Genomic DNA, 12,616 nt, shown 5'->3' with positions numbered 1-12,616 from the left:
GGTCTGGGGACAGCAAGGAGTCATCAGGACAGGTAATCCTGAGGCATAGTCCAAGGGCTCAGGTCCTCCGAGAGAGAGAGAAAGAAAGAAAGAAAGAAAGAAAGAAAGAAAGAAAGAGAGAGAGAGAGAGAAAGAGAATTAGAGAGAGCATACTTAAATTCACACAGGACACCGGATAGGACAGGATAAGTACTCCAGATATAACAAACTGACCCTAGCCCCCAGACACATAAACTACTGCAGCATAAATACTGGAGGCTGAGACAGGAGGGGTCGGGAGACACTGTGGCCCCACCCAACGATACCCCCGGACAGGGCCAAACAGGCAGGATATAACCCCACCCACTTTGCCAAAGCACAACCCCCACACCGCTAGAGGGATATCTTCAACCACCAACTTACCATCCTGAGACAAGGCCGAGTATAGCCCACAAAGATCTCCGCCACGGCACAACCCAAGGGGGGGGGCGCCAACCCAGACAAGACGATCACATCAGTGACTCAATCCACTCAAGTGACGCACCCCTCCTAGGGACTTCATGGGAGGCACCAGTAAGCCAGTGACTCAGCCCCTGTAATAGAGTTAGAGGCAGAGAATCCCAGTGGAAAGAGGGGAACCGGCCAGGCAGAGACAACAAGGGCGGTTCGTTGCTCCAGTGGTTTACTTTTCACCTTCACACTCAGAGGCCAATGAGCTCACTACCTCTCTCTCACTACCTCTCTCTCACTACCTCTCTCTCACTACCTCTCTCACTACCTCTCTCTCACTACCTCTCGCACTCTTGTTCTCTCTCTCTATCAATCTCTTTCTCTCTCTCACAACCGCTCTCTCTCACTACCGCTCTCTCTCACTACCGCTCTCTCTCTCTCACTACCGCTCTCTCTCTCTCACTACCGCTCTCTCTCTCACTACCGCTCTCTCTCTCACTACCTCTCTCTCTCTCTCACTACCGCTCTCTCTCTCACTACCGCTCTCTCTCTCACTACCGCTCTCTCTCTCTCACTACCGCTCTCTCTCTCTCACTACCGCTCTCTCTCTCTCTACCGCTCTCTCTCTCTCTCACTACCGCTCTCTCTCTCTCACTACCGCTCTCTCTCTCACTACCGCTCTCTCTCTCACTACCGCTCTCTCTCTCTCACTACCTCTCTCTCTCTCACTACCTCTCTCTCTCTCTCACTACCTCTCTCTCTCTCACTACCGCTCTCTCTCTCACTACCGCTCTCTCTCTCACTACCGCTCTCTCTCTCTCACTACCGCTCTCTCTCTCTCACTACCGCTCTCTCGCTCTCTACCGCTCTCTCTCTCTCTCACTACCGCTCTCTCTCTCTCACTACCGCTCTCTCTCTCTCACTACCGCTCTCTCTCTCACTACCGCTCTCTCTCTCACTACCGCTCTCTCTCTCTCACTACCTCTCTCTCTCTCTCACTACCGCTCTCTCTCTCACTACCGCTCTCTCTCTCTCACTACCGCTCTCTCTCTCTCACTACCGCTCTCTCTCTCCCACTACCGCTCTCTCTCTCTCACTACCGCTCTCTCTCTCTCACTACCGCTCTCTCTCTCACTACCGCTCTCTCTCTCTCTCTCTCTCTCTCTCTCCCTCTCTCTCTCGCGATCTGTCTTTTCTCTCCCTGTAATCTCTCTCTGAGTGTCACTAGGTCTTTGATCTTGGTCCTTCCACTAGACCCCACTAACTCCCACTAGTGACTCTGAACTCCTAAACCAGTATCCACAAAATATGATAAAGATACAGTGCCTGCAGAAAGTATTCTTTACTTTTTCCACATTTTGTTGTTGTTACAAAGTGGGATTAAAATGTATTTAATTGTCCTTTTTGTTTGTCAATGATCTGCACAAAATATTCTGTCAAAGTATAACTTTTGGTTTTGAACATGTTGCTTTGCTCTATCATATCATTCTTTACTGCACTTGACCATATTACAGTCATCAGGAACGGCAGGTAGCTTAGTGGTTCGAGCGTTGGATCTGTAACCGAAAGGTTGCTAGATCAAATCCCTGTGTGGACAAGGTAAAAAATCTGTCGTTCTTTCCCTGAACATGGCAGTTAACCCACTGTTCCAAGGCCCTCCTCATCTTCACAACAGCTTTGTCAATAATGAAGACATGTAATATCTACTTTCAAGCCTTGCAAAATCAACATTTTCTGCTTTAGGTTGTCCATTGGGAACTAACTAATTCTCATTGTGGAAAGGAGAAACGAGTGATTACCATAACATAAAAGTGTGTGACTGCCTCCTGTATTAGACTATACTTACTGCTGAGAGGCTGTGAAGTGCCTCTTGTAATCGACTACCTCTTCTCTTGCTGTCTCTCCCTCTCTCTCCCTTTATTTCTCTCTCTCTCCCTCTCTTTTCCTCTCTCCCTCTCTCCCTCTCTCTCCCTCTCTCCCTCACTATCTCCCTCTCCCTCTCTCTCTCCCTCTCTCTCTCTATCTCCCTCTCTCTCTCCCTCTCCCTCTCTCTCCCTCTCCCTCTCTCTTCCTCTCCCTCTCTCCCTTTATTTCTCTCTCTCTCCCTCTCTCTCTCCCTCTCTCTCTCCCTCTCCCTCTCTCTCTCCCTCTCTCCCTCGCTCTCCCTCTCTCTCCCTTTATTTCTCTCTCTAAGGTTTAGTCAAAGCCATCAATACAGCGGTAGATTTAATCGTGGCTCATTTTGGCACCAGTCGGGACCCTGATGTTAAGGTATTGTGTTCTACTGGGTGATTTACCCCTAAAGACAACTATATAGTTCTGTTATATTACATTCTGTGAGTTTACCTCTCTTGTTGGGGACTGTTCTGATTTTGCAACATTAGAATGTCTATTTTTCCTAATCATAATTTCTCTATTTTTCTCTCCCCATTTCTCTCCCCATTTCTCTCCCGCTTTCTCTCCCCCTTTCTCTATCTATTTCTCTCCCCCTTTCTCTCCCCATTTCTCTCCCCCTTTCTCTCTCTATTTCTCTCCCCCTTTCTCTCTCTATTGCTCTATTTCTCTCTCTCTATTTCTCTCCCCCTTTCTCTCCCCATTTCTCTCCCCCTTTCTCTATCTATTTCTCTCCCCCTTTCTCTCCCCATTTCTCTCCCCATTTCTCTCCCCATTTCTCTCCCCCTTTTCTCTCTCTATTTCTCTATATCTCTGTCTAACCTCTCCTTTTTTCTTTCCTCCCCTTCTACCACCTCCTTTCTTTCTCCTTCCTTCCACATCCTGTTCACACTCTCTCCTTCTACCGCTCCCCCCTCTCCTTCGTCGTCGTCCCCCTCTCCTTCGTCTCCCCCCCACCCTCCCCCGTCCTCCAGGCGAAGCTGGGTAACAGTTGGGTGAGTCCAAACGTGGGCCACCTGATCCTGAAGTACCTGTGTCCGGCCCTAAGGGAGGTGCTGGGGGATGGGCTGAAGGCCTACGTCCTGGACCTGATCATCGGACAGAGACGCAACCAGCCCTGGAGCCTGGTAGAGGCCTCCACACAACTAGGTGATGATGATAATGATGATGATGATGATGATTAGGCCATAAGCCCTGAAGCCTGGTAGAGGCCTCCACACAACTAGGTGATGATGACGATGATGATGATGGTGATGATGACGATGATGATGATGATTAGGCCATAAGCCCTGAAGCCTGGTAGAGGCCTCCGCACAACTAGGTATGTCTGGAAAGTGGAGGAGGAGGAGGAGAAGGCAGGAGGAGGAGGGGGTGGAGCAGGTGGAGTGGTGAGGAAGATGATATTAATGATGATGATGATGATGATGACGACTATGAAGATGATTCAATAACGTTTATGTGTGAATGAACAGATGAATGAGTATTTTCAAATGGAGCAGGGGTCTCCTAGGTGTTATAATTCTGACCTCTCTCTCTCTCTCTCTCTCTCTCTCTCTTATTTATATATATATATATATATATATATATATATATATATATATATATATATATATATATATATATATATATATCAATCCCCACTCCCGCCCTGTGATACCTACATCAGGCCCATCCACCTGTGTTGTCCACAGCCTGTTCTCCAAGGTGTCCCAGTACTCAGAGCTCACCAGCCACAGCATGAGACTCAACTCATTCATCTTTGGACTGCTGAAGTGAGTAGCCTCTATGTGCTCTATCCTACAACTGTTTACTGGTGTCTCCTCAACAGATATGTTTATTGTTGCCAGCATGTACAAGTGAAAGAGTCAAGTTAACGACTCTCTCTTTTGTTTCTCTCTGTTTTCAGCTTGCGATCTTTGGAATTTTGGTTCAACCATCTCTACACTCATGAAGGTGAGCCAAATCAAGCACACCTAGCTAAAGTCTTTGAAAGATAACAGTACTTTTTTCACCCAGGTTTGGTATTGTGTGCTTCCGATAGTCTAACATCTTCTTCTTCTTCTACTTCTTCTTCTGCCTGTCCCCCCCAGACATCGTAGCGGCTCACTACCACCCGTGGGGTTTCCTGCCGTTGTCTCAGGGGCCGTGCCAGCCTCTCTTGGAGGAGCTCCTCCTCCTCCTCCAGCCTCTGTCTCTGTTGCCCTTTGATCTGGATCTGCTCTTTGAGCCGCGATTGGTCCAGAGGAACCAGGAACACCTGAGAAGCAAGGAACAGCTCTGCTCCGCCTCCGCTGGCCAGGGCCTGGACCAATCCGCATGCTCCACCTTCCAGCTCATGAGGGGGTGGAGCTCGGAGTCACGGAGAGCAGAGTCTATGAGAGAAGGGGCGGAGGTTAAAAAGGAAGGAGGCGGGGTGGGGAACAGAGGAAGGTTGGGGCTGAGACGAGAGGGGACGTGGCCTAGGATGGAAGGGGTTGGAGAGAGAGGGAGGAGAGAGGGGATGATGCAGAGGATGGGGTCGAGGAGAGAGGGGGTGGGGATTGATAGTTTAGGGGCGGGGCTTGTAGAAGCACAGCCAATGACAACCGAAGTAGGGACAGGATTTGCAAACCTGTGGAGAGAGAGCGGGAGGGGGAAGGGCACAGGAAAGAGAGTGATGGGGGTGGGAGGAGTACGCCATGAGGAGGAGGGAGAGAAGGAAGAGAGGAGGAAGGGGACAGAGAGGGATTGGGCGGAGGAGGGTCGTCAGCAGCAGGAGCGTGATCGCCAGGCGGGCTGGTGGTACCAGCTCATGCAGAGTTCCCAGGTCTACATCGACCAATCAGCTCAGGGTGGGTCAAAGTTCGTTAAGAGCGAGAAGAGGAAGAAGTCTGCAGAGAGGCGGAGCCAGAGTCAGCACCCACTCCCCAGGAAGGGTGTTGTGGAAGGGGCAGAGTCTAGCCAGGAAGAGGAGGTTCTTAGGGAGAGAAGCAGGAAGAGCAGCTCCTGTGGTGAGTGGACGGGGTCCAGAGGAAGAGGAAGACCATCCTGGATGGGGAGTCCCCCAGAGTCAGTGCTCACCCAGGACAAGGAGAAAGAGAAGGATCCAGGAACCACAAGGGCCACAGAAGCCACAGCGACCCAGCCAGCAGCCCAGACTGAAGACCCCTCCCAGGGCCAGAGCATGCGCTGGGTCAGACTGTTTGGGTCCAGCATGGGTGGTGGTGGCCCCCCCTCCAGGCCAGATGGAGCAGAGCAGAGACCATCCAAAAGCAAGAGGAGCAGGTGACTGAAGTGAAGTGATGTACAGGTGCTACGGTAATAAATTAATTAACACTTTGTAATACATTTCTCTTTGTTCTGTTTGTCCCTCGCAGGCTGCCGTCTGGATGGCTGACAGGTCTGGACATGTCCGTGCTGGACCTCTTAGCCCAGTCGGTGGGGGTGGGGACAGTGAAGAGGGTGGAGCCTTCAGCTCCTCCGGCCCCTCCCACTCTGAACCAACCCTCTCCACCTCCTCAGCCGCCACAGGAGACCCAAACCAAACAGCTGTGGTAAGATAAACCAAAGCTGTACAAAATACAACATATCCGATTATCTTCTTGATTTTCTATCAGACTTAAAGGATAAAAACACAGCAATACAATAGACTAAAAACACAGCAACATCATGAAATTACACTAAAAACACAGCAATACAACATGGACAATTAAAAAATACAGGATACCAGCAATAATATGTTTTTGTCCTTCTTTCTCTCACTCTCTCTCTTTTTCTCTCTTTCTCTCTCTTGCTCTCTCTCTTACCCCCCCCCCCCCCCCCCCCCCCCACAGTGAGGTGCGTGCCCTGTGCCACCACATAGCCACAGAGCCTGACCAGCTGAGTTTCCATAAAGGGGACATACTGAGTGTCCTGAGCCGGGCTGACTCCGACTGGCTCCTCTGCTCCCTGGGGGCCCAGCGGGGCCTGGTGCCTTTCATCTACGTTACCCTGAGGGGTCTGGAGGACAGCCAGGCGCCCCATGAGCCTCAGGGGCCACTCTGACCTGACCGACTCAACTAGGGTTCCAAAATTCAGGTTTTCCAGAAATCCTGGTTGGGAGATTCCTGGAATCAGGAGGGAATAAGTAGGACATCTGTATATCCTCCAACCTAGGGATTTCGGGACAGTTGCCGGAACCCTAGACTTGCAACCCTAGACTGAACCCAGGGCCCAGAGGCCACAGTAGAGGATGAGGGTGGAAGGTGGATAGGGGGAAAGGATTCAGAGGGCCAAAGATGGATATACAGCATACTACAGCACAAGACGATGGGATGGATACTCATGGAGAAGAGACCTTGATATGACTGGTTTAAAGTGTAATTATTGTACTATGGAGAGGCGTATGAAACACACACACACACACACACACAGACACAGACGTAAACATGCATTAATGTACATATATGCACATGCAAGCATGCAGGCACAAATACGCTATACTTCCCTATGTATGCATGTCCACTAAACTCACACACACACCAAACTGCCTGGGGATATTTTACAGAAAGGAGACAAGTGTATACACATACTGTATACTATCCCTAGCTGTGTTTTACTTTACCATGCTACAGAGTATACTCTATCTATCATTCATCTAGCTGTGCCACTCTTTGAATGCCAATTCTATGCTAACGCGCTAATGCTAGTGCTAATGCTAGTGCTAATGCTAGTGCTAATGCTAGTTCTAATGCTAGTGCTAATGCTAGTGCTAATGCTAGTTCTAATGCTAGTTCTAATGCTAGTGCTAATGCCAGTGCTAATTGTTAATGGAACATTTCAGAGACTGGTTAAAGGACTTGTCATCCAATGGATCCACGCCGACATGCTTTTCTCTGAGGTTCATTCACCCTTGAGATACCCTGCTTTGTAGTAGGACGTAAGTAGGAAAAGTAGTTTTGTTATAAAACAGAAAATAAAAGCTTTCTTAGTGTGTGTGATACAGCTGTCGACAATCTCCACATCTCTGTGTGGAGTAAACACAAATGGACAACCGGTTTAAACTCGCTTCTTCATTACAAATGGACAAAACGTTTAAACTTGCTTCTTCATTACAAATGGACAACCGGTTTAAACTCGCTACTTCAATCTCCAGATTCCTGATTTTCATCATCTTGTTAACGCTATGGCCCAGGCGTTGCTGACGCATGCCAGATCTTACAAAGCTTGGATACATATTTTACGTATCGGCTAACCACATCATCTGTATGTTATAGCAATCTGTCAGGACGTGGCACCACCAATGATTACCAACGATGGACTGTCAAACCTGACTCTGATTGGACAAGCCCAATAACATCCTCTGGCTCCTCCCTTCACATCCTGTTGTTTTGATGGATGGGACGAACTGACCTATCACTGCAATTGTCAGGAAAGAAAAGGTTCAGAGCCGGGCCAAGTGCATGTAACCTAGCAACAGACGGACAACGTTTTGTGTCTTTTTACAGTGTCTTCACCCCTGTTCTGACCCCGAAACCCTAGCTCCTCCCACCTACCCCGCCTCTCTACCCCTTAACCAATACAACTGCACAGCTTTAGGAGGAGCTGCAGTACCACGATTACAGACTAAACCAAGAGTGATTCAATAAGCTTTGAACTCTTGTCTATATATCTATCCATACGCACTGTAAATGCATATACTTACACACGTTTATGTATTGACTAATGATGATGTCATGTGTCATTGTTGAGGGGAAAAAAACCGTTGTGAATGGAAAGGCAGTAGAGGTGGATAAAGAAGGAAGGGATGTCCAATGAAAACAACGTATGACTTTTGGAGGTGTGTTTAGGTGTTTAGGTGTTCCTAACGGAATGTGTTGTTTGGAAAGGCTGTATAATCACCATGGCAACCCCAACCCCACCCGAACGAACCTCCCTATTGTAAAAATGGGTCTACTAAAGAGGAAAAGTATGTTTAAACGTTTTTTTTAAAAATGCTTCAAATTATTCTGATTGGTAGTATGTGAAGAGAAAGAGAGTAATTTTTCTTGTGTATGCCTTAAAGTCCTTGAGAAAGAACCACAGAGAGAGCTGCTGTGTTGGCGGTATCTAGCGTCTGACCATGCCTGTGGTCCCTACATGATTCTTATATATGTGACGGTGCGTCCAACCAGCCACTTTCCCCGGGTTTCAGTCGGAAAAAGAGTATATATTTTATCTGGTAATAGAAAAAAGTATATGGCTATTTTTTAGGGTGGGACTCTTAAAATGAACCCCAACACATTTCTTGGTGGCTTTGTAGGCATTTGTTGGTGTCAGGAGTGGCCTTAGGTTCAGATTGAGCTGGCAAAAAAGTTTGGGATTAGGTTTAAACCCTATATGTGAAAACCTTGTGGATTTGGCCCTAGATTAGGGTTTGTTAGAGCCAAAATGATCAACAATTAAATCATGTAATGTAACTTTTTAAAAAAATATATGGGTTTAGCGAAACAGAAAAAGGACGAATTCACACTGGACAAGAGTTAGGAGTCAATCAGACCAATAGTTCATTTAGCTTATAAATGAAACTCTATTATTATTCTTCAAAATGATTTGTTGAAATGTATTTAGTTCTTCTGTCATTCTCTTTTGTTGTACAGTTTAATTTTGTTTTATTTTAAATTTTTGTCAATTCCTTTGGATTCTGCATGAATAATTTAAATATTTTGTTAGCTCTGAATTGTAAATATATTTAATTTCTTCAATAATTATTATTTTTTTAAAGATAGAAATAGATATGAGGTATGGTTATGTACAAAACATTTGGAACACATTCCTGGTATTGAGTTGCACCCCCTTTTGACCTCAGGATAGCCTCCATTTGTCGGGGCATGGACTCGACAAGGAGCTGAAAGTGTTCCACAGTGATGCTGGCCCATGTTGACTCCAATGATTCCCACAGTTGTGTCATGTTGTCTGGATGTCCTTTGGATGGTGGATCATTCTTGATACACACGGGAAACTGTTGAGCGTGAAAAACCCAGCAACGTTACAGTTCTTGACACACTCAAATCGGTGCGGCCTGGCACCTACTACCATACCCTGTTTAAAGGCGCTTAAATCTTTTGTCTTGCCCATTCACCCTCTGAATGGCACACATACACTATCAATGTTTGAATGGTCTCAAGGCTTAAAAAGCATTCTTAAACCTGTTTCCTACCCTTCATTTACACTGATTTGAAGTGGATTTAACAGGTGACATCAATAAGGGATCATAGCTTTCACCTGGTCAAGTCTATGTCATGGAAAGAGCAGGTGTTCCTAATGTTTTGTACAGTCAGTGTATACATTATTGCATTAATAACAAACATTTGTAAATGGGAGTTAGTATCATGTTATGGGCATGGTGAATGGACAGCTATGGGGATAAATGCCTGCCAAGAGTATTGTGATTATAACAATGTATTTGTTATTGTGGTTTTGGCACATACAGTGCCTTCAGAAAGTATTCATACCCCTTGACTTATTCCACATTTTGTTGTGTTACAGACTGAATTCAAAATGGATTAAATATATTTTTTTCTCACACTCAATACCCCATAATGACATCACAATAACCCATAATGACATCACAATACCCCATAATGACATCACAATAACCCATAATGACATCACAATAACCCATAATGACATCACAATAACCCATAATGACATCACAATACCCCATAATGACAAAGCGAAAAACATATTTGTAGAAATCTATGAAAATAATGAAATACAGAAATATCTCACACCCCTTTACCACGACTCTCCAAATTGAGCTCAGGTGCATTGAATTTCCTTTTACCTTCCTTTAGATGTCACTACAACATGACTGGAGTCCACCTGTGTCCAATTCAATTGTTTGGACATGATTTAGAAAGACAAACGTCCAAGGAACTGTCTGTTGATCTCTGAGATATATATCTGGAGAAGAGTATAAAACAATTTCCAGAGGGTTGAACGTTTCCATAAGCAAAGTGGTCTCCATCATTGAGAAATGTTAAATATGAAACTACCCAGACAAAATATTCTGTAGTCTGATAAGACACAAATGTAACTGTTTGTCCTGAATTCAAAGAAAACCAGGCACATCTCATCACTAGTCTAATGGTTAGAGCGTTGGACTAGTAACCGGAAGGTTGCAAGTTCAAACCCCCGAGCTGACATGGTAAAAATCTGTCGTTCTGCCCCTGAACAGGCAGTTAACCCACTGTCCCTAGGCCGTAATTGAAAAAAAAAAATGTTCTTAACTGACTTGCCTGGTTAAATAAATAAAAAATAAAATAAATCCATGAAGCGTGGTGTTATCATCATGCTATGGGGATGAATTTCAGTGGCAGGGACTAGGAGACTGGTTAGGATAGAGGGAACAATGAAAGGAGCCAAAGACAGGAAAATCCTTGATGAGAACCTGCTTCAAAGTGCAAACGAGCTTAGACTGGGAGAGAATATCTAAGTTCCAACAGGACAATGACCCCAAGCATACAGCCAAACAATGCTGGAATGGCTTCAGAACTGATCCTAGGCCGTCATTGAAAATAAGAATTTGTTCTTAACTGACTTGCCTGGTTTAATAAAGGTAAAATAACAGGAATGTGAATGTCATTGAGTGGCCCAGCCAAAACCAATAGTTGAATCCCATTTGAAAATATGTGGAAAGACCTGAAGATTGCTGTTCACCACTACTCCCCATCTAACTAAACATCTGCAAGGAAGAATGGGAGAAAATCCCCAAATCCAGATGTGCAAAGCTGATTAGCACATACCAAAGACTAATCAAAGCTGATAAGCACATACCCAAGCCTAATCAAAGCTGATTAGCACATACCAAAGACTAATCAAAGCTGATAAGCACATACCCAAGACTAATCAAAGCTGATAAGCACATACCCAAGACTAATCAAAGCTGATAAGCTCATACCTAAGACTAATCAAAGCTGATTAGCACATACCAAAGACTAATCAAAGCTGATAAGCACATACCCAAGACTAATCAAAGCTGATAAGCACATACCCAAGACTAATCAAAGCTGATAAGCTCATACCTAAGACTAATCAAAGCTGATAAGCACATACCCAAGACTAATCAAAGCTGATAAGCTCATACCCAAGACTAATCAAAGCTGATAAGCACATACCCAAGAGAGACAACAATACATAAAGAGAGACTTAAGACAACAACACAGCATGGTAGCAACACAAAATTACAACACAGCATGGTAGCATGACAACACAGCATGGTAGCAACACAACATGGTAGCAGCACAAAACATGGTACAAACATTATTGGGCACAGACAACAGCACAAAGGGCAAGAAGGTAGAGACAACAATACATCTCACAAAGCAGCCACAATTGCCGGTAAGAGTGTCCATGATTTAGTCTTTGAATGAAGAGATAGTGATAAAACTGTCCAGTTTGAGTGTTTGGTGCAGCTCGTGAGGCCTAAGAGTATTTTATAAATAAACATCAACCAGTGGGTCTTGGGACAGGCATACAGAGATGACCAGTTTACAGAGGAGCATAGAGTGCAGTGATGTGTCCTATAAGGAGCATTGGAGGCAAATCTGAAGGACGAATGCTAAAGAACATCTCGCCGCTCGAGAGCATCCTTACCTGCTGATCTATAAATTATGTATCCATAATCTAGCATGCGTAGGATGGTCATCTGAATCAGGGTTAGTTTGGAAGCTGGGGTGAAAGAGGAGCGATTATGATAGAGGAATCCACATCTAGATTTAACTTTAGCCTGCAGCTTTGATATGTGCTGAGAGAAGGACAGTGTACCGTCTAGCCATACTCCCAAGTACTTGTATGAGGTGACTACCTCAAGCTCTAAACCCTCAGAGGTAGTAATAACATCTGTGGGAGGAGGGGCATTCTTCTTACCAAACCACATTACCTTTGTTTTGGAGGTGTTCAGAAGAAGGTTAAGGGCAGAGAAAGCTTGTTGGACACTAAGAAAGCTTTGTTGTAGAGCATTTAACACAAATTCTGGGGAGAGGCCAGCTGAGTATAAGACTGTATCATATGCATATAAATGCATGCGAGAGCTCCCTACTGCCTGAGCTATGTTGTTGATGTAAATTGAGAACAGCATGGGCCTAGGATCAAGCCTTGGGGTACTCCCTTGGTGACAGGCAGTGACTGAGACAGCAGATTGTCTGACTTTATACACTGCACTCTTTGAGAGAGGTAGTTAGCAAAGCAGGCCAAAGACCCCTCAGAGACACCAATACTGATTAGCTGGCCCACAATAATGGAATGGTCTACCATATCAAAAGCTTTAGTCAAGTCAATAAAAATAGCAGCACAA

The 12,616-nt window shown here is 45.5% G+C and overlaps 1 protein-coding gene across 2 annotated transcripts in view; it reads left to right on the top strand.

Moving 5' to 3' along the window:
• The window catches only part of LOC110525077 (iporin), a 53,285-nt gene extending 46,432 nt beyond the window's left edge, over nucleotides 1-6,853 (top strand). For both annotated transcript variants that reach the window (XM_036979296.1, XM_036979297.1), the window contains 7 exons: nucleotides 2,624-2,700; nucleotides 3,297-3,471; nucleotides 3,989-4,094; nucleotides 4,229-4,275; nucleotides 4,413-5,586; nucleotides 5,679-5,855; nucleotides 6,135-6,853. In XM_036979296.1, coding sequence (XP_036835191.1) covers nucleotides 2,624-2,700; nucleotides 3,297-3,471; nucleotides 3,989-4,094; nucleotides 4,229-4,275; nucleotides 4,413-5,586; nucleotides 5,679-5,855; nucleotides 6,135-6,345 — 1,967 coding nt within the window. In that variant the 3' untranslated portion in view covers nucleotides 6,346-6,853. The remainder of the gene's footprint in view (nucleotides 1-2,623; nucleotides 2,701-3,296; nucleotides 3,472-3,988; nucleotides 4,095-4,228; nucleotides 4,276-4,412; nucleotides 5,587-5,678; nucleotides 5,856-6,134) is intronic.
• Nucleotides 6,854-12,616: the final 5,763 nt, after the last annotated feature.

This window comes from Oncorhynchus mykiss, chromosome 6 (assembly GCF_013265735.2).
Source record: "Oncorhynchus mykiss isolate Arlee chromosome 6, USDA_OmykA_1.1, whole genome shotgun sequence".
In the NCBI taxonomy this organism is placed as follows: domain Eukaryota; kingdom Metazoa; phylum Chordata; class Actinopteri; order Salmoniformes; family Salmonidae; genus Oncorhynchus; species Oncorhynchus mykiss.
Note: the sequence above shows the minus strand (reverse complement) of the source record. Positions and strands in the feature narration are given on the sequence as shown.